Genomic DNA, 26,093 nt, shown 5'->3' with positions numbered 1-26,093 from the left:
CAGTCAGATAAAGTTAAAAAGAGGGAATCCCTCCTCGACAAAATTTTATATACACTAAAATAGGCACACGATTGTAGGAAGTAATTATACAATATATTTAACAAGAAAAATATACAAGTGAATTTCAGGTTGTTCTTAATATTGACTTCAATGAAATGCTCTTCACACCCAAACTCAAGACCCAAAAAATAGTGAGCGAGCAAGGGAATAACCCAAAAGGAAAACAGCGGGAACCAAAATCGAAATTACCATTACATTACCAATAATTGAGGGGGAAAATGGAATTGCAATCAAAACCACTTTTCACTGGCAGTCTACTTTGAAGTTGTTGTAAGATCGGCATCGGTTTGTTGCATCAGCATTTTCCGAAATATGAATGAGAAAGTCCGAAAATTCTGGAATAGAAACGAAACAGAACTTTCTACATGGATAATATTTCAGATACTCGATCCTGAGCATCAGGAGGAATTTCCCTTCCTGGAACCTGAACGTTAAGAAGGTTGGCATACCTGTAGAAATAGTGTCAATATAATTCCATAAAAGTGTATTAACAACTAAAATTTGCATAAACATACTCAGCGCGGGTGAACAAGTGCATATGTTCTGTAATGAAGGCAAGCAAGGCCTGCAACAGAAATAGGAATAATACCAATAAATAAGATGACATAACAAAAATTTCAACCAACGTGGAGCCATTAGTTAAGTTGACTTGCCTCAAATGGCATGTTCAATAGTTCATAGTAGGTGCGTACTCGATCCAATCTTTGCTGCACTGTTTCACTGTTTATGGATGGAATAGCTGCCAGTGCCTGTACCATCATCCAAAATTTTTATGGCTGTCGAATTTCGTTCGTGTTTTTTTACATTTGCCTAAGTTCCAGTTCTATCTGAATGTACAATTTCACATTCTTGAAAATTTAGCTATATGCAACCGAGAAACATTAATTACCTGTTCCAATGCAATAGCATTTCGACAAATTTGCTGGACGCCAAAAAGATTTATTGACTTCATATCCGCCAAAGCCTAATAAGTAAATAAGAGAACTCTTTCATTAGCAGTGAAAGAAAGGAAGTGATAGAAGTGATTAAACTGGAAATACAACTCCAAACATTAAAGAAAAAAATACAAAAAGTATTATACCTTAACAAATGCATTAGCGGCAACCCCACAAATTCCACCAAATAAGTAATTCCGCTTTGCATTTGAAATAAAAGGAGCCATTTCCTCATCTCTTCGAGTTATCTGGGGATTCCATTAACAAATTCCATTTTATGAAACGAATCAATGGATATAGAATTAACAAGCCTCAAAATTCAAATCACTGCAAGGCAAAACCTTTAGTTTATATAGAATATACACTCAAGATCCACTACCATCTACTGCCATGGCTATAACTTTCATGTCCAAATTTTAGCTCAATGAATTCTCAATAAATTTTACGAGCTATATTAGAAATTTACAACGCATTACTTAGGATTTAAAAAATATTGTTCCAGGACCTTATCCTGTTTTACTTGATTTTGAATTATCCAGGGGCAAATAATGTTTAATTGAGTTGCCACCTAAATCTGACTTCGGTTGATTTCATGCTAATGAAAAAATTGTCAACTAATTTCATCAATTGTAATTATCCTTAAATTTGATCAATTTGGATAATTTCATTAAGAACAAAACAGGATAATCATAAATCATCCCAAGCATGCAGAAACTGAGAAAGAAGAGAAACCATGTCGTCTTGAACCAATTACTTTATTCTTGGAATGGCCAATGGGTTACATCCGTATCCCTCCCAGGATCCAACTAAGTATCTTCATAAGATAAAAAAAAAACATACAAAGATTAAAAGACACACCTGTGAAGTGAGCGAAATGATGAAGTCATCGGGCTCTTCAGCATCTTGGTCATCCAAGTATTCTGTATTTGCCATTTCCTGCTCAAAATTGTAATGCTCAGTTATGTTTCGACATGATTAACTATCAAATTGCCATTCCTTCCACAACACAGACAAATAAACTCACAGGTGACATACCTGCATATGGAATATTGTCTCTAATTGCATCTCTATACGTAAAACCTTGAGGCAATCTATTGCTAGTTTCCTATAATCTTGAGCAAATGAAGCTAGAGTTCTCGCAGGAGCACTGTCTAAACGATTGTGGTGGTTTTTTCCTCCAACACGATTTGACGCTCTCTGAGTTGTCTGTCCAAGCCTGCAAATTTAACAGAGAATTTAAACACCACAAATAATGCTCTAAATATTTGGAGGGATCTTGAGCAAATGATGCTCAATTCCTCTCATTTTTTAAACAAGTAAAAAAACCCATCTCATACTACTCATTAAGGAAAGAGACTGGTATTATATTTTATGATTCAAACATGATAAAGGTGCAGTACCAGCAACGTGATATACAGAGGAAATATTGAATGGAAATTTGAAAAGAAATATAGACTGTTCCATGGCATTCAAGATGCTTGGTATCACCCTCACCGGTCTCCCTACTCAGTTTTTTATTGCCCTCTCCTTTTTCCTTTTCTCATACTCCTAACTGAATCTGCTCCCCTGCCCTACCTGCCCAGACCAGGTTGTTACAACGTGAGCTTACCTCTTTCTTATCAAACTCTGTCCCCATTTCTTACATAAGTTGTAGCTCAGCATATGGGGAAATCTTTTAGAAATCAAAGAAGTAATAGAGAAAGTACGGCATCAGTATTCTGAACGTGTGTTACATTGATTAACACTACTCTATAAATATTAAGAGTATGAATGTCAGCTTATACCCTATACTTAGAGTACACATCAAGTAACAATGATCCTGGCAAAGAAGACAATAAAATAAAACCTATTTCAACAGTCATAACCCATTTTCCTCATTAGAAAGGAAAAGAGTAATATACGATATAAGAATGTAAGAACTATACAGAGGAGGACAAGACGTCTAAACAGAAAAAAGAAAGCTAGCAAACAAAAATTCAACACAAAGCCGCCAACTTATTACTGTAAGGTATGTCAAATACCATAGAGAACAGCTAAGTGAAGATACGTCTCAAATTTAACGAGGTAAACATTTGATTAGTAACGATTGTAGTATTCTTTAGCTGTAAAGAGCAAACTAAAGAAAAAATTGCCTTCCTTGGTACAACCCATTAATCAATTATAAGAAGTTGAAGAGCAGACTGCCCACTAATAGAAACAATAGCCCAGTCCCACAAACTGCTGGCCACGGGAGAAGCAAAAAGGACATAACCCTTATGAAAATTAATGGATCTCAAAAACACTTTTGATGAACTCCCTCCAATTTTATTGTGTTGAAGTTGGAATTTACTATTGAACAAAAATAATTGCATCAACTGGAAGGTTCAACATATGAACTTTGCTCTTCTACATAAGATCAAGCCATCAAATTGGGAGGTAGAGATGTAATGAGATTGTAACTCGAAACATAAGATTTTCCTATATTAGTCAAAGACAGCTCTTACAAACCTCAGACACTGTTGAATCAAATCAGAGAAGCACACAGGCCAGAGGCTCAAAGGAAGCAGACTCACTAAGATCAACTATATCAACTATGCCGGTGACCAATATTGTAAGAAAAGGACATCTAGTTATGTCTTTAAGATGTGGTCAGGAGCTGTTTCATGGTCTTCTCGAAAGCAACCAATTGTCACTCTATCAACAACAGAAGCAGAGCTTGTAGCTGCATCAGCATGTGTCTGTCAAGCCATTTGGTTGAGAAAGCTTCTGGAGGAAGTTCATTTCAAGTAAAAAGGGCCTACTCTTATTCACCGTGACAATAGTTCAACTATAAAACTGTCCAAAAATCCTATTTTGTATGGGAGAAGTAAAAATATTGAGGTTCGATACCATTTATTGAGAGATCGGACAAGTAATGAAGAATTTGATTTGGTTTACTGCAGAAGTGAGGATCAAATTGCAGACATATTCACAAAGGTTCTCAAACTTGCAGCATTTCAGAAGTTGAGGCAGATGCTTGGAGTTAGCAAGACAGAGAGCTCTTAGTTTAAAACTAATATTAGAAACTAATGTTAGTTTAAGGGAGGGTTTTTTAGATATTTTCAGTTTTGTTATGAACTATACTACTGCAGTAGGTAGCAAGACAGAGAGCCCTTAGTTTAAAACGGATATTAGAAACTAATGTCATTTTGAAACAATCCTGTAACCAATACCAATACCAAAACTGGAAAACAGGGGACAAGAACAAACTGGAAACGTTTATTTCAATGAACAAATCGTCCACCACTGTCTATTAGCAAATTCCACAAGTTCCAACAGAATTTAAAGGAAACAAAACAAGTGGTTCCTATTCTATGCAGCCGCTAGCGCGCAGATACCCATGGATCATCATTCAATCACCTGTATAGAAGGATACGCATTTAGAAACACAGGAAGAAACCAGCAATGCGGCAGACTATTCAGAGGGAAGGAAGAGACTCACCTTTTGCCTACTTTTCTCTTGCTCCCCACCCCTTATATTCACATAGTCCTTTTCCCATTTGGGCTCTAACCGTTTTCTTCTGGATCTCCTCAATCCATCCACTTTTGAGAAGTTTGTTATGCCCTCCTGGCCCACATGTTTCTGCTGAGGTGTATTTTCATTTTGGCCATATTGTTGCGTTATATCACATTTTAAGGGAGAGTTTGTTAGATATTTTGAGTTTTGCTATGACCTATTCTACAGCAGTAGGTAGAATCTGATTTAAGTTGTTATGCTTACCTATATTTTAGGAGATAGTTTGGTATTCATCTCTTAGTTTTGTTTCCTGTACAGCCTATTTAAAAGGCTTTTCCTCATTAGAATAAATATGCACTATTCCTCCCAAACAGTATCCATTTCCTTTTCATTTCAGCTTTTCATACAACATACTATTAGCAATTTGCATAATTTTACCAATCTTACAATCCACAATCCCAGCAAAGCATGTTTCTCACTGGGAGTAGAATTGTTCCACCACCCACAACCTACAGATCATGGAATATACAATCTAAATTGCAATACTCACAGCATTGCATATATACTTACTTTATACACAATAGTACAATATGCAATTAAAACATTATCTAAATTGCAAAGCGTGTAAAAAATGCACCTTTCAATAGAGTCTGCAACATACTCCAATGAGTCACTAAGGGATACCAACAAAATAAGTTTGTTGTCATCATGGATTAGGTTTTCCTGAAGCAAAAATATAACAAAGTCACTACTGCAAAAACATAACAAATAAGAACAGAGATTTGTTAGTATAGACAGAAAATCAAACCTGCTTAATAGGACGCAAATTTAACAGCAATTCACTTAGTTCTATTTCAGCCTCAATTGTTTCAGCATCAGATGAATTACTTTCCACATTACACTGGCCGAGCAGATTTGGTAAATATGCACTAGAGGGGTCAAGCCTCATCAGTTTCTCAATATCATGCCTCCCAATAAGCATATAACTCTGCTTCTCAAGAACAGCCTGTAATATAATTGATTAAAATGTTGGAAAAAAGTGAAGGCCACCATGCTAGAGTAAACAACTCTTTATAGATATGTCAATTATCAACTTACCCAAATGCTTCAACTTTTAGGTGCAGGTACATAAACTGTTATGTATCTAACAATCTCAAGAACCAACATAACCCAAATGCTAAAGCTATTGGGTGGCATACCAAGACAATTGTTTAGGGAAAGGATTGGGACTATAAATTTTATGGGGCCTTTTGAGACCCTACATTGATTACAGAATGGCCAAAGCAGAGCTATAAAGTTTGGGACAATCCTCACCTCATTAGTGAGCTTGAGGCTAAGTTAGACTCATCCCAAATTTAGGATGGTAGCAGCCTAGAGTAGATGATATTAGGTTACCCTCAACTGCCCAAAAATGTACCGAGCTCTGCAGTTTTCCCAGTGTCATCTACTTGGCTTTAGCTTTCCCAGTACAATAAAAAATAAAATCAGCCTAGGGAATGAGGTCTCGTGATCTAGCTTTTAATGTTGAGATAGCACAAAATGTTCAAATTATATTCTACAGAGACAAAAAGAGTTAGGATGTTTATTGAATTTTAGAAAGTTTTGGAGCTCCCAACAGACAGTCCCCTCAAGTAACAATTAGTATGACCTGTTGGTTATCCCCTTTGATCAAAGGGAAAGGGATAATCACTAGACCATACTTCTGAAACTTAATTCAATTAAAAAAATACAGGAGCAGCAAGGATTAAACTCCTGGCCATTTGGCATAGAATTGTGTTCTTAGCTTCTTTATGACACTCAGAAAGTGGTTGTACTATATAAAGAGAAGAGAAAAAAAACAGTGTGTGTATCTATTGATGTATATATATGAGCTACAAAACAAAGGTAAGGCATTGGCTTAAGCCTAACCTTAAAGCTGGGTACATACAGAAGAAAATACGTTTCATTTTAAATACTCCCCTCAAGTTGGAGGATAGAGGTCATATGCACCAAGCTTGAAACATATAAAGTGAATCCTAGGTCCTCTTAGAGATTTAGTTAGAATGTTTGCGAATTATTTATTAGAGCTGACAAACTTAGTAATAAGTTCCTCGGAGAACAACTTCTTTCAAACAAAATGACAATCAATATCACTGTGTTTAGTTCTCTCATGAAACACTAGATCGAAGGCTATATGAAGAGCTGCTTGATTGTTACAATACAACTTCATTTGTTCTTTTCACAAAAATTCAAATCTTGAAGGAGTTGTTAAATCCACAAAAGTTCACACGTAGCTAGTGCCATAGATCTATAATCAGTTTCTACACTAGATCATGGCAACAACACTTTATGTCTTACTTTTCCAACTTATAAGATTCCCTACAAGGAATCCACAATATCCAGTGGTAGATCACCTATCAATGTGGCAACTAGCCAAATCTGCATCACAATAGCCTAAAACTTGAGTATTTCCCTTGTTCTCATATAACAATCTCTGTCCTGGTTTCCCTTTTACATATCTAATGATCAATGCGAGGATTATCCATAAATTGACTCACAAATTTCTCTAGATAAGAGAGATCAGGTCTTCTTACTTTGAGATAAATGAGTTTTCCAACAACCTCCTATATCTCTTGAGAAAATTTCACCTTAGTCTCTCATTAACTTCTGATTTGAGTATTTGGTGGTAGAAGATCTAAATCACGAGGATCTTCAGGTAAGGATGAAGGACTAATTTGTGTCCGACCTTGGTATGTGAGAACAAATGATGGAATAATGTCATCTACACTTTTGAGATTGAGGTTGAGAGGAAGCTTGAATAAATAATGGCCATAGGATGGTACAGGAAGAACCTGTTGAACAAATAAAAAAATTTCCATGGAGAACAAGAAAAAAAATATGTCCTCAAATAAGGTAACATTAGGTTAGGAGACATATAAAATCTTTGGGTTGAGGGAGAGAATAACATTTATACCCTTTCTGAAGGCAAGAATATCCCAAAAGAAAAACTGAATAGCCTTTGAATACACCCAAACACACATGGAGATGAATATGATATAGAGAGTCATTGGAAAAAATTATAATGAGGAACTTTACTTTCAAGAGTGGAAGAAGACATCTTATTGATTAGGAAACAGGTAGTGAGAACCACATCTCTCCAACGATGAACATGAACACTAGTATTCAACATTAGAGAGCAAGCATACTATTTTTTTACGTCTATTCTTTCTCTTTGCTATACCATTTTGTTGAGTGTGAGGACATGTTGATTGGTGTAAAATTCTCTAGGAAGATAAGAATGAAGGAAACACGGTAGAAAAATATTCCTTAGCAATATCACTTTTGAGAAGTTGAATTATCTTTCCAAATTGGTTTTTAATTTCATTGAAGAAAGACATAAATATGGATAAAAGTTCTAATTTGTCCTTCAATAAAAAACCCAAGTACATTGAGAGAATTTATCAATAAAGGTTACAAAATAATTGAAAATAAAAGAGGTGACTAACACTACTCAGTCCCCAAATAAAAGAGTGAATGTTAGAAAAAGAACAATTATACATTGACAACTCAGGAAGTTTTATACAACCTTTGATGTGATAATTTTAACAAAAAAAATATAATAAAGGGTAAATTTGTAGTTAAATGATGTGAAAAATTATTAAAATAATAGTATTGGGAGTTGTTATGTGGGTGGAGAAAAAAAGTGGGTTGTCAATATATCATGGTTCTTTGAAAAAACAAAACTATATTGTGTTTCAGACTTTTCAGAAAAAAGAAAAATCTAATATGTTTTCCTAACTGATAAGATTCAAAATCTAAAGCATGAATTTGTTTGAGATCAAGAATCATCATCTTTAATTTTTATAAACTTGGAAGGTCCAAACAATCATGCAAAAGTTTTAGGGCTAGAGTTGCAAAACAGGATGTAGAGTGACTTAGTTTCCAATAATAAAGACCTCGTGACTCACATCCTTCTCCAATCAGATAACCTGTACCATGCTCTTGTATAACAAAGAAATTAGCAGTAAAGGTCATAAAACAATTTAAAGAGCGATTCAATTGACTCAGAGATTGAGTTGTAAGAACAATGAGGAATGAACAAGACAACATTTAAATTTAGTGAAAGGAATAAATAAACTTAACCAATTCCTTGAGATGCCACTTTGGATACATTGACAACAGTAACAATATGAGGAATTTTTGGATAAGAAATGGATGATTACTAGAGATATGGTCTGATGCACCTTCAAACAGATTAAAAAATGCATGCAATAGACACATTTGACATTAAAAAGGATTGACCTTGACTGATTGATTTCATAAACTTGTACCTAAAAAAACCCGATTGATTTCTTAAACTTGTACCTAAAAAATTCTTGGTACTCATAAGATTTTGGATTCTAATTTTTCAGATTTAGACATGTGAACAATTTTATTTTTTTTGGAAAGCCATGCAAGGAATAAAAATTATCATGACCCATTTACTTGTGGTGTGAGCATTGAGAACATCCGTTCCTACCACCACATGCTCCTCGTAAGTTCCAACCTCCTCCTGCTCTTCCACAAGGGATTGCCATTACTAAAGTTTGAACAGAAAGGTCAAATAACTAAACCATCAATAGAAGGAATTTGATGGCCATGCAGAATCTGATCATGAACATGACAAAAATCTAAATGTAGACCTAAACCAAGACCATGTATATGTATCAAGTTTTTTGTTGAGTTCCTCTAATATGTGAGCCACTAAAAATCTTCTAACTGCTGCTGCAGCCCTAGCCTCTGCCAAATGTAGGACCATATCATGGTTGGGTTGTTTGAGAGAAGCTACTTTTTGAGTTGCATCAAAGAGACACTGAATATTATTCACAAATGTCTTATGCATTCTTCCAAAAGGAGAAACATGTTTTGATGGTTCCGACATCTCTAAAATATCAGGCTCAACTGATTGCCATAAAAATAACACATGGTTGGAAGTTAGTCTTTTGACTCTGAGATCTGATTGAATTAGAAGTAGAGCTCTCTTCAATTTCCAAACGGTCATGATATTTTTTACCAAGGAACCATAGCTCCATGGAGATAGACCATTACAAATTATTCTTCAAGTTGACCTTTGCACTTGTAATGGTAGGAGTAAAAGAAAAGGAAGGAGCAAAACCTACTAAAGTCATCTAAAAGACGAAGAGCAACAACCAAAAATGAGGAGAGAGAAGAACCCTAAGACTGTGAGAGGGGCAATGTGTCCCAACACCAAAACACTTCGAAATAGTTAAGAAGGTCAGAAACAAAGGCAAAAGATGCTGATGAGACACACCGTAGTGATGCGAAGTGATTTCGGCACTGCCTTAACCCTAACCCTAAAGTTGGGTAAAAGAAATAAAAATAATAAAATAAGATTTCATTTTAACAATTGTTTCAAACAAATGACTTTGTCTAGTACCATGAGGGCTTGGCATATTTCTAATAATGCTTCCGTGTGTGACTGTTTTTGTTTATATTTCTTCAAAAGATATATCCTTCATAATTGGGCAATTTCATTGAAGGTATTGTTATCCAGAAAAAGGAACAAAATACCTCCATGTATGCAGTTCGACATCTTTCATAAGTCCTCTCCAGAAAAGTTTGCACATACTTCACAAGATCATTAGCAAACTTGGGCATTGCTTGTGCCCAGCCAAGCACCTACAATAAATTAGATGCAAAAGTCAGGGAACACATCCGTGTTCTATAAACATCAGTTGAAAACAAATAATCAAGTATAATGGAATAATGTCCAAACTCAGAAACTATTAGACGAGTATTATATAATCTTCTCAGCTAATACAGAAGAATAAAACATCACATTTTTAGAAGATTACTATCCAAGTTAAAATTTACCTCCTTTGTCAAGTGATCTATAGCCAATAATCCTTGTAACACAGGCCGACCCTTCTCAATTGATGGAGTGTAAGCAGTAGCCACATGTGCCCTTGGACGAAATGCAGCTGGACCTATGTTTATATGTAAAGATCAAATCTTAATACACACATATGGTGGAAAAATCTGAGGGCATATACTAATCTCTCAGTCAGTCATACACTCATTCTATTTTTTTTATCATGAAATAAGAAATATTTTCTAATAATTTTATTGTAGTTTCAAATAACATGTCTATAACCAAATAAAGTATGGTAGCATATCAGACAAAGCAAACTTCAAATTGACACTATAATTCAGATGTTTCAAAAAAAATAACTAAGATGCACAATAGACAAAATTAGGAGCTAAGCATGGTGCTCAAATAAGGGATACAGAATGAACAGTCAGAATAGTATAAAGACTTGCTTGATATGGCTTGCTGTACGCCTTTTCGGTAGTCCACAAACATAGTTGGTAAAAAGTGGTCCTTCACAAAGTTCTCCACAAAAGCTAGCAAACCATCATTGCTGTAATTCACAAAGTGTACAACACCAATTAACATTAATAAGTTACATAGCAACAAAATTTGAGCGAGAAATTAAGCATTATTGTCTTTCAGAATCAATTAGAGAATATATAGTAGAGATACATTAAGCAGGGTATGCTAAAACAAGATGTAAAACTTAACAGCAAACTAATTGGGAAGCAATCGGAGAAGTAGTAGCTTCCTAATTTCATCCTATTTCCTTACTTCGACTAGGATTAGAAGTTATTGGATGATTAGGGTTAAAAGTCTATTATTGGATTAGTTATGTAGGGCTTGTATTAATAGAGTTACATTAGTATTTAGCCTGAGTCTTACAACAAATAAAAAGGTCTCGGTGCTTTGGTTTTACACACTAAATCAATCCAATCTCACATTATTCAGGGTATGCTATATAAACTATTATTTTTAACCGTATTAGAGCTTCTATAACCAAGTCTGCAGAGTTCAATACTTGCTGCCCAACTTTCAAACTGTAGGACGTTCTGAAATTCATTTATAATGGACATTTGGTACCTGTACCTCTAAACTTCAGTATCAGAATTATATAGGGTATGGGAAGAAAGAGAAAAAAAGATTGGCAACAATGTCTTCAATATATAATTGATCAGTACGTTTATGTTTGTCACAATTCAAGAACCGGATAGAAAGTAATGAATCCAACTCCTCTGAGCAGCTTACTTTAATGGGCAATATTATGTTTGCAGGCATAACAACATGTGTTGAAATATCAACTGTTAATATTCTTATAAATGCCAGAAAGAAAAAATGATTAGAGGACATGGCAACTGTTGAAGTGTAAAAAATCTCAGAGTTTACAACGGTTGTTGAAGAGCAAAAGATGCTTGGAGGATGCAGCTGCTATTGTCGAGCCAAACTTCTTGGAGGGCATACCGAGCACAAAAATGTTCAGAGGTCATGGTACTTGTTGGAAAGCAAAAATGCTCGGAAGGTGCAACAACCTCTAAAGACTAAATGGTTGGAGCTGTAGTGGCTGTTGGAGAGAAAAAATGCTCAGAGAGTGTGGCGGATGCCAAAGGGCAAAACTGCTCCAAGAGCGCAGAAGCTGTTAGAGAGTAAAAGTGCTCTGATGGAGGAGCGATGGCTCTGGGGGAGTGAATGTGCTCAAAGGGCACAACTATTTTTGTGGAGAAAAGTTCTCGGAGGACATGACAACTGCTAGAGAGCAAAATACTGTAAAAAAATGCAGTGGCTGTTTGGAGAGCAAAAAATGTTGCAACGGGTATAGTTTACCCAAGAGAAAATGCTAGAGTAACAAAGTTAGACCCAATGTGTCTAGGGAAAAAAGTCACGGCCCAAAAATGTACTAGTGACAAAATAGGTCACGGTGGATGATAATGCTCTATACCATATTGAAAGGAATTTTTGTAATTGTGTTGTGTACACACATGAGTATTCTTATTTATAATGAAGAAATACAGTAAGGAATAAAATCAATAATTAATAATGAGAAATATTTCTTAAGATATTTCCCTATTTGATGAAATCAAATCATATTTCCCTATTTAATATAATCAAATCATATCTTTCACAGACTACAACAATTTTTAGCTCACCCAAGTTGGGAATACTTTGCTGGAAGCATTGAAGCAAGTTTATCTGTGAACTGCACAAAGAAGTCAATACCCCGGTCAGGAACAAACATGATCAGGAACATGATCAAAACTTTACATGAGTATAGAAAATCAAATATGCAACACCTGAAGCACAGGTCGGTATATAGATGCAGCTAGATAAATGCCTTCCTCAGGCAAAACTGCTGCTGAACCATAACCTTCTTGTAGCACATTGGGACCCTTCCTATTCCAACCTTGGCGAACAAGATCAACTCCTGAATATTATTGCAACCAGCCATAAATGTTGAAATGAGAAGAAATTAGAAACTAAAAAAAAAGAAAATGATAAAGAAAAACGTGAGTGTGTATCATATGATATAAACTTGTGTTTTAAGGAAAATGACTCGTCATTAGATCATAAACTGCAAGTACAGAATAAAAATAATTACAAGTAGTAAACTAAATGATAAAGAAACTTCCATGGGTGGTTTAGAAATTAAGGTTATTACAGATGACACATGTACCAGGTCAGAAATGCATACTATAGAAATGGAGAATCTTCACAAGCTGAAGAAAAACCATAAAGAATTGTAGACACTTAGACACACAAATGGCCAGAAAGCAAATGTTCCCTAAATATCAGCAATTGCTTGTTTATGTTCTATCCAAAAGTACTTGAAGTCTTAAACATAAATAATTTGCTTATCCAGATCAAGATAGTAATAAGACAGACTCATATCATGTTTATTGGACAGCAGCTTTAACCATCTCAAATGTTAAACAATTACCAAGGAGCTTAGAAAACACAACAAAGAAACATTCTAAATATTCTGACAAACACAAATTACTTTGACATTACAACTTTTCTTGCCAGCAAATAAATCACATAAAATTCCAAAGAGACTATTTCTCTATTTAGAAATAGAAATTTTAGGCAAAAAATACATTGAGAGGAAAAGGCACCCTCTGGAAAAAAAATCTAAACACAAGTACGAAAAACAAAAGCAGCAAGGCTACCCAATCTCTCAGCCTACAAGAAACACTTGTCCTAAATAATTAGGTCCGTATATAAATAATAATGCGTAAAAATAATGCAGAAAAAGATACTAATACACCATAAGACGAGGCATGCACCATAACTCATGATAAAAAGATCAGAGTTACTAGTGTGTTGTGATATTTTACACATTCAAAGTGCATCATTAGGTTTTACCAACACTAATCACAAGCTATCATCCACTGGATGAACTGGATGTTAATAATGATCAGCACAAAGTTACAAATAATGTTATTTATACAAAATTTCTCCTCAGACTCAAACAGATTCATTTGCATCATTCAGAAAAAATTATAGAGACGAATGTGTTATCCAGATCCCTGAATCTGAATTCTAAAGTATGACTTATCTGGACAATGCAAGTATCTTTCTAAAGCTCAATCATCAGAAATATTGTCAGTTAATCAAACTAAATTGGAAATCCAATCAAGGAGAGACTTCTTCTGTAAATTCATTGGCACATCAGTAGTTTGCATAATTTGTGCAAATTATGCAAGTTACATCAAAATTGCATGGCATGTCTTAATCACTGTGTAAACCTACATCAACATAATTCTTTCATCCTATTAGTAAGTGATTTAGATCTAACTCAACCCTAAAAAAGTGACTCATTAGGTGAGGATTGCCAATTGCCTGCAGATATACACTGTACTTTTTTACACTATAGTCAATGTGAGACTTGGGTTTTTCTCAATTTGGCCCCTCAAGTCCAACACTACTGGGCTCGGTACGTACATAACACAGTGAGTAACCCTTTTAATATATTCGTCATAGACTATGATACTATATTATACAGTGGTTTAGATCTAACTCAACTCTACAAAAAACTGATTTATAAGGTAAGGATTGTCCACTTATATATTGTATTTTGACTCTATCTCTGGTCAATGTAGGATTTGGGCTTTTCTCAATACATATGTTAAAATTTGAAAATTCATTTTACTTCTTTCACAGAATTTATCGTACCCTGATTAGGAATTGATATAGTAGCATCTGTAAAGCGAAATGCGAAGGTAAGACCATCTTCTGATCCATCCCTGTAATCAATAAGAAATGATAATTAATTAGTACATCACAAAAAATTGACTCAAGGTGGAGTTTATTTGGTACAGGGAATCTTTCATTTCAATTCAAACAAAATCACTTTATTGTCCCAAGAATAGGATTCCTAGGAAATTTTATAAAATGTGTTTGGTTATTAATCTCATAGGAATAATTGTTAATTTCTGATGAAGTTTTATTCTCATGGGAAAGTTTAGTAACTTGACAGTCAATTTATAGAAGTTTTATAGAATGTATGGTAATTGCATTGAGGTCATTTTTTCTCTTCGCAAAATTGCATAACATAATGTTAAAGGGAAAGACACAAAATGAACTATTATGAGACAAGAAATAACTTATTTGAGTTGCAAACCATTTGCTCCTCAATTAGAAGATTAATAGAGGATCCCAAAAATAGTTTTCTACCCTGACAGTTTGCTTTAATTTATTATCTTTAGTTTTATGCCATGTTGGTAGATTTTTCAGAATTTCTTGATTCTTAGGTGCTGGGAACTTATGTGGCTAAAGGACCCATATACAATACAAAAAGAGAAGCCAGGTGGTAAAGGTCCCCTCATGATGAGCTCAGGGGAGGAGGGTAAATGTTTGCTGCCTTATCCCACAAATAAAGAGCTGTTTCCAGGATTTAAAACCTGTGACCCCCAAGTCACAAGGCTGCAAACATACCATTGCACCAGGGATCATCCTCTCAAATGAAACTAATTAATAGTTCAAAATAAATAACAAATTCAAATTGAGCAAATATTTCTGTTAAATGTTATATTAAATTGAGCAAAGTTTAGTAACTTGACAGTCAATTTATAGAAGTTTTATAGAATGTATGGTAATTGCATTGAGGTCATTTTTTCTCTTCGCAAAATTGCATAACATAATGTTAAAGGGAAAGACACAAAATGAACTATTATGAGACAAGAAATAACTTATTTGAGTTGCAAACCATTTGCTCCTCAATTAGAAGATTAATAGAGGATCCCAAAAATAGTTTTCTACCCTGACAGTTTGCTTTAATTTATTATCTTTAGTTTTATGCCATGTTGGTAGATTTTTCAGAATTTCTTGATTCTTAGGTGCTGGGAACTTATGTGGCTAAAGGACCCATATACAATACAAAAAGAGAAGCCAGGTGGTAAAGGTCCCCTCATGATGAGCTCAGGGGAGGAGGGTAAATGTTTGCTGCCTTATCCCACAAATAAAGAGCTGTTTCCAGGATTTAAAACCTGTGACCCCCAAGTCACAAGGCTGCAAACATACCATTGCACCAGGGATCATCCTTTCAAATGAAACTAATTAATAGTTCAAAATAAATAACAAATTCAAATTGAGCAAATATTTCTGTTAAATGTTATATTAAAGAACAATATAAATTCAAGTCACGTGCCTTTTATCTTTGGAAGGGACTTTGCTTGCAAGCCTAGCTGTTTGAACAGCAGCATCAGCAGATGCAGCTTCAGGAGTGGCCCGCAAAATTTCACATATAAGTTGTTGGCATTCACTCTATAAAAACATGAGTGAAGGAAATATAAGATAAAAGTATATATAAAAAATAAACAATATAATTTACGACCTGTCAGTCTCATTAATTAATTAGGTCCCCCCTCTGCCTTGAACTGAAACAGAAACTTTTCACGTTTCTGTCACAAAATGATGAGATGGAACAAGCCAACAAAGGATATTAATTATTCACATCACATATCTTATTAGTTTCATATAAATTAGACTGCCCTTTGCCATTAACTGATGAACCAGAAACTTAATGCATTTTGGTCAAATGATCAAGCATAACATGATAGAATGACACAATCTACATGAGCCACGTTGCAGCCATAAAAACGTTCATGCTTTAATACCAATCAAATAGCATGAGGAGCTAAAAAGGAAGACTATACATATATGTGTGTATACACCAAAAACCACCAGGATGCGTAATATTTTCTTACACTGTCTCAACAGTTGACACTCCCCAACAAACACATCAGTCCACCTATGAATTTGTTAGACATAAAACCATTCATATTAAGCCTTTACCTAACAAGCTAAGGGCCTGCCTATTTTGAGAAATTGGTTTAAATTTTATTTTATTTCCATCATTAATAACAAAAATGTCACCTTGTTTTATGTTTTCTATTTCAAAGATAGTGGAGGAAATGGTGAAAATAGCAATTACTATACAAGTCTTTGAAAACAAGACAGAGAAAACAAGGTTGTATTTTCATAATTAACAGGGAAAATAGAAAACATTTTCCCATGCCAAATAGCCCCTAAGCATTTAAGGATTATCAAAGTTGGTTACTGAAGTGGTAGCAAAGTGACCAAGCCTTAACAACCAAGTAGTCATCAATTCAATCCTTGCAGCCCTAATTAGATTTGTAAGAGATCTCACATCGCCTAGTGATATGGCAAAATCATAATATATAAATGTGATATAAACCTCACCTTACAAACCAATTTTGTGAGATTGGGTTAGGCATAAACTCACTTACAAAAAAGATTCAAGGTAAGTTCCTAAGTGTGCCTTGCACATCGTTTGCACTTCAAGCTCAAAGGGCTCTTGCAAACGAGGGGTGTTTAAAAAAAAAGCATTCATCTCAATCACTTATCAGCTAAATCTTTTAAGGAAAATTGGTCACTGACAATGTCTGATTTATTTAGAGAGAAAAAGTATAAGTGTACTTAAACTTCTATTAACTATCCAATAACCATTATTTCCTATATACTTTATTTGGGCGGGGTTTGTACCCTATACCAAGACAACAATCATGTCTAGTCATACTAAATTGTATATTTAACTTCTATTATCCAACATCTTGCAACTAAAGTGCCCTCACATACCTGTAACACCGTCAGGGAGAAACCAATGCTGTAACCTCCGGTGACTTGAGATGCTTCAGAATCAGGGTTAGAATCTACTGGCATTGATCGTGGCGTGTTTATGTCAGCATGCTGACTGGCTTTTGCTTCTAAAAGCTCCCCAACGATAACATGATTCTCTAAAGAGTGACACATGAGATTGCAAAATTATTTTTTAATAATGTATGATCAACACAGAAAGGAGAATAATACATAAATTATTGAGTCTCACCAAATAATCGAACAACAGCATCCAAAATTGAATCAAGAAGCTCCTTAGCAGCAACCTGTGCTTTCCCACCAGGAGCCATAAGTGGCGATACAGGGCTCACAGCCAACAGAGTCCCAGCGATAGATATTCCATTCTTACGCTTATGTTTTGGTAGCTGATAACTTTCCAGTTGACCTTTTATGAAGTGCAGATTACCTGTTCCAGCCTGCAAACCCTGACCAATGCTAGACCTTGATGAATTCAAAAACTCTGCATGAGCTTTAATCTTTGATGTAATTATCTCGTGAATTGTTGGCCGCAACCTTTGGCTGGTATAGAAAAAAAAAACAAACACAGAAAATACACCAACATAAGCAAATATAGCAAAAAGGATAATAATAAAATAAGGTGAGACATACACAGTCCACACACACTACAAGAGATAATAATAAAATAAATCACCAATATTTAGTTCTTTTCTGCCAAAAGGATGATTTGCATTTGAATTTCAAGTTTTTCCCAAAACAAACCACTAGAAGCTTAGAACACATACACAAAGGAAAGAAACCCCACAAGTATCAATCAGGATTGAACCAAACATCTTTCTGTACATCTGCAGACTACCACACAATATCTAACATGTATCTTCATTTACTGACAGCAGTCTTAGACTTGCAAACACTAGAACTGGATAGCACCATTTACGTTGAGCATAATGTAAAATAGCTATTCATCAAAAGCGGAGGATGGTGTTAGAAATTTAGAATTTTAGATTTACTACCATCTAGAAAATATAAAAGACTGACAGCTAAAAATTCACATCATTTTCTTTGAATTGGGAAGGTACCAGCATCTATAAAGTATGATTTGCATAAATTAGAATGTCAGTAATAGGGATAAAAAGAAAATTATTAGAATAAAGCTTTACAGAAATAAATAACAATGGATTACTTGTTTTTAAATAGTATAACTGGCAAATAAAATTGCAGAAAATGTTTTGATGATTAAATATATATAAAATCTTAATTCAGATGGAGAGAAGAGATCATGCTAGCCATAGAAGTGTGCAAGTTAGTTTGAAAAGGAGCTTGATTTAAAAAAGCATTTCAAAATCTTTAAAATTGTAATAATGAAATTTAGTTAGAAAAAATAAACACAAATGCAGGAGAGGTGCAAAATAGGACAATATTGAAGCTTATGTTAGAAATGCCTTTGGATAAGAGTGTTCTGAAATATAAGAATAAAAAATTGTCAAGATAACAAACCATATAATAGCACCAGCAGCTGCAACTTTGCCAAGCATGCAAAGGCACTCAACCATGGTCTGAAAATACTTCACATGAAGAGGAGCATCACTCTTTCTCATTGTTTCCTATGCACAAAAACTTCAGAACATCAGTTCAAAAAAGTAGAAGTCACCAGAATTCAAGAAGCATTTGTGAATTCAATACAATTATATTGCTCATACAAGAAATTCATCAGGTGTCGAATTCGAGAGCCATGTTGGCATTTGACGAAGAGCATTATTGGAATCCCTTGAAACATCATTAGTTGCCATATTCCCATCTAAGGTAGCTTCCTCATTTGAATCTGCCTCATCATGGCCATTGAGAGAACTGAAATACATTTGATGATGATATTTATTACATTTTTACAAGTATATTCAGTAAGTAACCAGAATCCCAAAACACATACAAACATACATAAATAAAATACATATAAAAGTGATAGGAACATCATGTACTGCACATAAAATACAACAAAGTGATAGGAACATCATAAAATCCATCTTTGTTCTATGAAAGAAATATTCGCCATCAACAGCACAGGGTACAATAATTAAAAAACATAATGTAGCAATAGGAAATCAGTAATATGATTTATGTACAGAACAAGTAGAAAAATAGTATAAATACTGATAAATTCAATTAACCAGTCTTACCCTCCCTCCATTGATCCTGTTCTGTAGGATCCATCAACCTGGAGACTATTCCGATTGTCACCTTTGAATGATCTTGTCCTTCGAGACAGGGATTGTGAATTATGTGCAGCAAGGGCAACAGCGGTGGTGGTTGGCACTTCATCATCATTCTCTAACAAAGTTGAGCCAGCAACACTACACAAATAGCAGTTCAAATACATTTAACTTCACAAAAAAAAAATCACACATCTTAAAACTTGAGAATAAATACTTCAAACTACTCAGTCAGATTAAAAGTTTGTTGTAATTGTACATTGAAACATCCTCCATGACATCCAAATGTTTCCACACAAAAACACATGCAAACAATATATAAGAGAAAGTAACTAAAGAGAAAATAGAGCTCCTGCATGCGAATAGCATGACAAAAAATATGCAGCAAATATGATGCTTAAAGCTAGACACTAGATGGGAAAAGAAAATACCTATATTCACCCTTATTGTATAAATGGGCATGCAAATCCTCCAAAATCTTATAAAAGAGAACTCCGCGTAACTTCGTTAAATCAGAACGGACATCTTGAAGCGCCCCAACCTGAGCCACCCATAAACAATAATTATGACATACAAAAAGCACATGGAAATGTTCACAAAGACAAATAAATAGGTTGGAAAATATGAATAATGTGAAAAAATGAAAAAAAAAACAAGCAACAGTACTCTAGACATGAGTTGTAGAATAGTTACATTTGGTTGAAAGCTCAATACAAACTAAACTAATGGAATTGTTTAAAAGCCTTGCCTTTTAGCAGGATAGGCCTGAATAGAAATTTCCTTGCATGGACAGAATTAAATACTATAATTAAGAGATTAGGTCATACTCGTTTTGTATTATTAAATGGGAACCATTAACCCCTAATTTTAGGAATTAACTGTATATGATGTAGTTTAGGAATTTCTTTACTAAACCATTTGAATTCTATTTAAGAGTAACTGCACTTCTAATCAAATTACCCAAAAACATTTTTCTAACTCCCTTCCGTATGTTAGTGTTTGTAATTAACATTATTGTCTCTCTGGTGTTTTGCTCACAGTAATGTTTGTTTTAAGGGAATATCCATTTCCAATAAGCAGAGAGGTGCACGCCTTTGTTATATATTTGTATTTTCTAAGGCCTGTTCGGTTTAAGAAATCTGTTTCATTTTGTGTTTTCACTAATAATTACAAAAATGGCACCTTGTTTCATCATTTCTAGTACAAATATTTGAAATCAGAAAAAAAAAATGTGACACTTTTGTTAACAGCAATAAATTAAAAAATAACTCAAAACAAATAGGCCTTGAGTACAAGATTCAAAAATATATAACTATAGAAGTCCTCAAGATAATGGTAGTAAGTTAAGATCTTACAGTTTGAAGACCTCGCTCAAGCATCAATATTGATTGCACATCCAGTTGAACCGCAGCATAAAATTGCTTCTCTGAAATGAGTTTCTCAATGCGAGCTGGAACCTGCATCTCAGAGCTTCAGAATCAAAACCCTCTATGAAACCAATAATTTTAAACAAAGTAATTGAAAAGAAAGCATGTGTTAAATTATTATCAAATGAAAACACTAAAATCTAAAAATGAAAATGACAAATAATTTGCTCTCATCAGATACTTTTTAAACAGATACTATCGGCTCTTCAGTGCCTGAGCATTCAGATCAAGAGGTTATTTCATACAGTATTAGAACAAAGTTGACCAAAATGTCTATAGTCCTCTGGCATCATCAGTCTAATAATTAGAATTTCAATGCAAAGTAATATTATGTTTTAGTAACATAAGTGTTAAGAATTAGCCTCTATTTTATCTTTGTTCATTTTTTTTGTCATGATAAAAGCAAGCAAATACTGTTCTACAACTTAAGGATTTAAATTTTAAGGTCATGTGGTTATTTTACAGTTGAAATCACTAAAGAGTTTAGACAAAAAAAATACATGATGTTCTATATAATTATAATTACTTATTCTTTTGCAGTTAAAGAAACATGTTATACAAATACCAAAAATGCAAATGCTTTATTTCAAAGCATAAACTGCATAAGTAGCTTAAACAACTCAACTCGGCATATAGAATCAGAGCAGCAAGCATAAGTTTAAACAATCAAAATGAGATTGCCTTATTCTCATAAACTGACCAAAGTCACACAATTGCATCAGAATGTCTACAACAAAGAATAAACCTTAGCAATGTCTTCAATTTGATCCAATAAGGATATTATATGTCGCAGTGTGACTGATCGATACCATAGTTGATGCAATTGCTTATTGCGAGCACTTAGGCGCTTCTTTGCCTCTGCCAAATCTACTTTTAAGACAGATATACTTTCAGTGGATTCACTGAAGAGCTTCAAGATCTGGAGATAAACAAAAAGATTAATCAAACAGAAATTCATAATGATGGGCTACTAGTTATAATTCCTCTATAGTTAGGATCTAAACAAGATGAAATGAAAGGGAGTAGAAGCTGAAGAAATCCGGTTACCATTCAAACTGTTTCAAGTTCATTTGAAAAAGAAAATTTAAGAATCAAAAACAGTCTCAATTATTTATTAAAACATTAAATAAAATGTCCTTCCTTTTATTTACATTTAATAACTCCTTCTCAACTTTAATTTCTTAAGATACAAGAAATCCTGGTTAAGATTGTTTCTTGTTTCTCATCTTTTAACCTTGCATGCCTGATCACAAAAGAAAATGTCTTAAGATTGTAATTACACAGCATCAATAAAAGAACTAGATTAAATGGTCATAAAAAAGGAAGGAAAAATAAATATGTAAAGGTATATATAACACATTTAAAAAATAACCGTAAAACATAAGCAATGGAATTAAAAAACAACAAATTATGACACACAAAATGCTTGAAATGAAGCTAATACCGCCATATAAAGAAAATGTTACAATTATAATTAAAAAAATATTTTGTTCTTTCTCTTGTCTTATAACTAACTTATGAGAAATAAAAAAGATAACAAATCTTTGAAAATTAAACAAAGCAGCAGCTGTTATGCCAAAGATATGAACCTGATATTGGGACAAAAACTATAATCTGTGGCGGGATCTATGTATACACATTATCATACAACCAAGACTTTCAATGGCAAACGACCCAGTTGTCCATAGTTCAATGTATATTTGAAGTGATCATGGAAAACAAAATCTAAAGAAACCTGGGAATAGTTTTGGATAGCTCGGTTGAAGCCACTATGGTAGGAATGTACTACTTCATCCACAACATCTTCAATGATATCACTTTGCTCCTTCAAAAATTGGGCGGCAGCATCACGGTCTTTTGATGTCAAAATGTGAACAACATGAGGTAGTGAATCAAAACGAGCAGCAATCCAACATTCATCTATCCTCAAGAGGTCTTCTCTCAAATACTGCATTACATTGAGACTCAGATTACCAAGAATAAGTATACAGTGTATGCATGACTCGGTGCAGAAGAAATACCGTAGTACATAACAAAAGCTTCAGAGAAAATAATTCAGACTCCTAATTTATAAGTTTACAGTCAAGACATCTTTAGTATGAATAAAGTTAGAAACAGAACAGAGAATTTGCACGAAAAAGGCCTTTCAGAAAAGTTTAAAGTCCATATCACTATTGGCAAAAGAAGAGCGATTAACAGAGTCAAGCAAATCAAGCAGGGGTCTAACTTCCAAAGCTTCTCTATCAGAAGGATTTCAAGCAAAATATAAATTTTAAGAGATGGCAATGCAAAGAACACAAATGTCAAAGGGCTGGAGGGGGGATATAATGTTAAAAAAATGGCCCTGACACATAAATCTTCATAAAATATAATACATTATCCATCCCTGAATCTTAAAGAAACCAAAAGCAGGAATATATCATAAATATGAGATGAATATAAAAAATGTCTTACACGGATTGAAACCAATTATGCCATTATTTTTTTAGCATCATACCAGTGTTACATTACAAAATACCTCTTACTAATAGGCTCACGGCTTAACTTCACCCCCACAATACCAACTTGTAAAGGTGATAATTAGACAAGTTTTAGAAGCATTATTTAAATCTTATATCTAGTCGATGTGGGATCTCAACCTGATAAGAGTCAATATCTTGTTGGCAGCACACAACGAAGCTTTCACTAAGCCTATTTGTCCAGTCCCTTATTATAGGTAGCATTTTCCAAGACACTAGCAATCGAATCTATTAGACCACACATAAGGCAGCTTTCAACAATGCCCAAGGGAATTTTATGTTGATAGCAAACATTATCTTCTCCTAACTAAAGCATTAGAACTTTACATGTAATGAAGTACATCATGAAAATTCTCTATTACAACAACGTCATAAAATGTGAAACAAGAGTTGAAGGAATTTATGACACCATATGATTCACAAGACTCAAAGCCAACTAGCCAGAGAAAAATAAGATGCAGGCACAGTAAGGGCCGCTTATTAAATGTTATTCAATCTCTAAAGACACAGCGAATTGGTTTGAAATGCCTTAGAAAGGTTGTTTGAAGCACGGAATGGGAAAAGGTGCATGGGTCTGATTGTTTTACTTCTCCATTGTTTTGGAGCTGCTTAAACTTGGGAAAAGGCAAAAGAGACTTTAAGAAATTTGTTTATGGGTTTTGTCAAAAGCCAGAAAAATAGATTGAATACATACAAAAACTCCTCTTCCTTCTGCCTTTGTAATGCAAGGACTTATCATAGAACACAGTAATTTTGTTCAAGCTAAACTCGGGTACCAAACCAAACAAGTGAAATTTTCCCACAACTTGCACAACTGTTATTGGCATCTTCGAGCAACACACACAGGAACGCCCAAAGGATCTTAAAATTGAACCACTTGCAGAAAATCTCTCAGTCAAGAAGGCCACTAATCTAATCATGAATAGAAATCTTAGAAGGAACAAAGTAAAGCTTACAGCTTTATCTGAAGGCAAAGGTAACTCATCAAACATTCCCATATCGAGTCTTCAGTGTCACCACACACCATGAAGGTATAGGATTAACTTGCTCCAGCAAACCCACAACTTTAACTGCAATGCACGAATACAAGTTAAAAAAAGAAAAAGAAAAACTAATATTCCTTTAACATAAAAGTCAGGTACCATCTACTAAAAACACACAATTGCACTCAAATAAATAATAAGAATTCGCTTGACTTTAACTGGAAATGAATCATAAAAATTCTTAAACAAAATTACGTAATATTAAACAACAACACTTCAACATGCGCACGTCTCTAGCCGATAAAACATAGTTTAAAAATTGGAATAACAAAATCAGAAACTTTTCCTACAAAATGCTTTTCTAAAACCTATCATGAAGAGCAAAAATGATACATGCACAATATAATGAAAACTCTCTCCGTCATTCTGCAACAGCCAAAAAACTCAGCAACAAATTTCCGTTCGTAAGTAACCATATTTATTTCCAATGCAGTTTCTGACCATTATTAAAATTCAATCAGCAGCAAAGTCCTAATAAACTTAATCCAGCACAGCACTGAAAGAGACTAACAACCAACGTACAATTAGACATCCTTATTGTCATTTCTACGGCGATACTAACTAAAACACCAAAAACACGATTCAACAACTACGAACAGAGGCAGATCCCTGATTTCCGCTCACGCGAACACTTCAGTTAAGCTCTTTAGCAATTCACTCACACGTAACAGACTACGCGGTGCGATGAAACAAAAGCATTTGACAATTCAGAGTGAGAAACTCAAAAAAAAAAACGGTAGCAACAATTCAAAATACGCATCAAGAGTTGAAAGATCTTGAGAAAATGAAGCTCGAAATCGAGATTGAGCGTGTGCGCGGTGAATCGAAGGTTTTACGAATCAAACCTGCAGCTGAAGGAATGAATCAGAGGCGAAGAATTCAGAGTGATGACGACGGAGAGAGGGTGGAGGGCGCGCGTGAGAAACAGACACTGAGCCTACGGAAAGCAAAGGTGAATTGGTATGATTGAATTGACTGGTATTAATATTAATTTTTTTTATCTATAACTAGAATGGTAATAATAACAATAATAATAATAATAAATAAATAAATAAAGACACGCTTTAGGAATGATAACAGTATTTTATTTTGTTTTAAATTTAGTATTTGGGTAAATATTTGTCTCTTTCTTTTATTGTTTTTAACTATAATGGTTAGAAATTGTGCATATTCTAAATGTGTCATAATGTCACACTTTACCATTACATCAATACTCTTCTAACAATAAAACAAACATTTTTAAATTTTGATAAGTAAAAATATACAAAACAATTTGGAGGGATGAAATCCAACATAAGCGATTTTAGAGCTAAAAGATGTTTTTAATTAAAAATATATTTAATGATGTTTTTAATTTCTAAAATTTGGGATCAATTGGTTCTCTAAATTTAAAAAATATTTTAATATCCCATTAAAAGAATGCAATGTTAGTCCCTCTAATATATTATCGGCTAAAAATATTTGGAAAGTTATGTTAATCTTTAAAA

General features: G+C 34.1%; 1 protein-coding gene and 1 long non-coding RNA gene across 2 annotated transcripts; both read right to left on the bottom strand.

The window, feature by feature from the left end:
* Positions 1–8: 8 nt before the first annotated feature.
* Positions 9–25,595, bottom strand: SEC8 (subunit of exocyst complex 8). The gene is made up of 27 exons (XM_068635403.2): positions 25,452–25,595; positions 24,520–24,633; positions 22,780–22,992; positions 21,790–21,963; positions 20,973–21,074; positions 20,049–20,158; positions 19,585–19,758; positions 19,111–19,258; positions 18,908–19,014; positions 17,664–17,971; positions 17,414–17,571; positions 15,963–16,078; positions 14,489–14,559; positions 12,610–12,740; positions 12,466–12,515; positions 10,771–10,871; positions 10,324–10,436; positions 10,021–10,128; positions 5,279–5,476; positions 5,108–5,193; positions 2,031–2,211; positions 1,854–1,931; positions 1,142–1,243; positions 950–1,024; positions 714–809; positions 576–625; positions 9–509 (listed from the first exon to the last, which is right to left on the bottom strand). The coding sequence occupies exons 2-27, from the start codon at positions 24,559–24,561 to the stop codon at positions 422–424; spliced, it is 3,180 nt and encodes a 1,059-aa protein (XP_068491504.1). The 5' UTR covers positions 24,562–24,633; positions 25,452–25,595; the 3' UTR covers positions 9–421.
* LOC150025776 (uncharacterized) lies at positions 4,221–4,584 on the bottom strand. The gene is made up of 2 exons (XR_016514461.1): positions 4,456–4,584; positions 4,221–4,373 (listed from the first exon to the last, which is right to left on the bottom strand). It is a non-coding gene; the product is annotated as an uncharacterized LOC150025776 (long non-coding RNA).
* Positions 25,596–26,093: the final 498 nt, after the last annotated feature.

The sequence above is a fragment of the Phaseolus vulgaris genome, chromosome 7, assembly GCF_051622355.1.
Source record: "Phaseolus vulgaris cultivar YP4 chromosome 7, ASM5162235v1, whole genome shotgun sequence".
In the NCBI taxonomy this organism is placed as follows: domain Eukaryota; kingdom Viridiplantae; phylum Streptophyta; class Magnoliopsida; order Fabales; family Fabaceae; genus Phaseolus; species Phaseolus vulgaris.
Note: the sequence above shows the minus strand (reverse complement) of the source record. Positions and strands in the feature narration are given on the sequence as shown.

Coding starts and splice junctions, on each gene's coding strand:
- SEC8 (XM_068635403.2), bottom strand. CDS start 24,561: ATGGGAATGTTTGATGAGTTACCTTTGCCTTCAGATAAAGCT. Junction 16,079..17,413: donor TCTCCCTGACGGTGTTACAG/GTATGTGAGGGC, acceptor ATGTTTTTATAG/AGTGAATGCCAACAACTTAT. Junction 10,129..10,323: donor TAGATCACTTGACAAAGGAG/GTAAATTTTAAC, acceptor AATTTATTGTAG/GTGCTTGGCTGGGCACAAGC.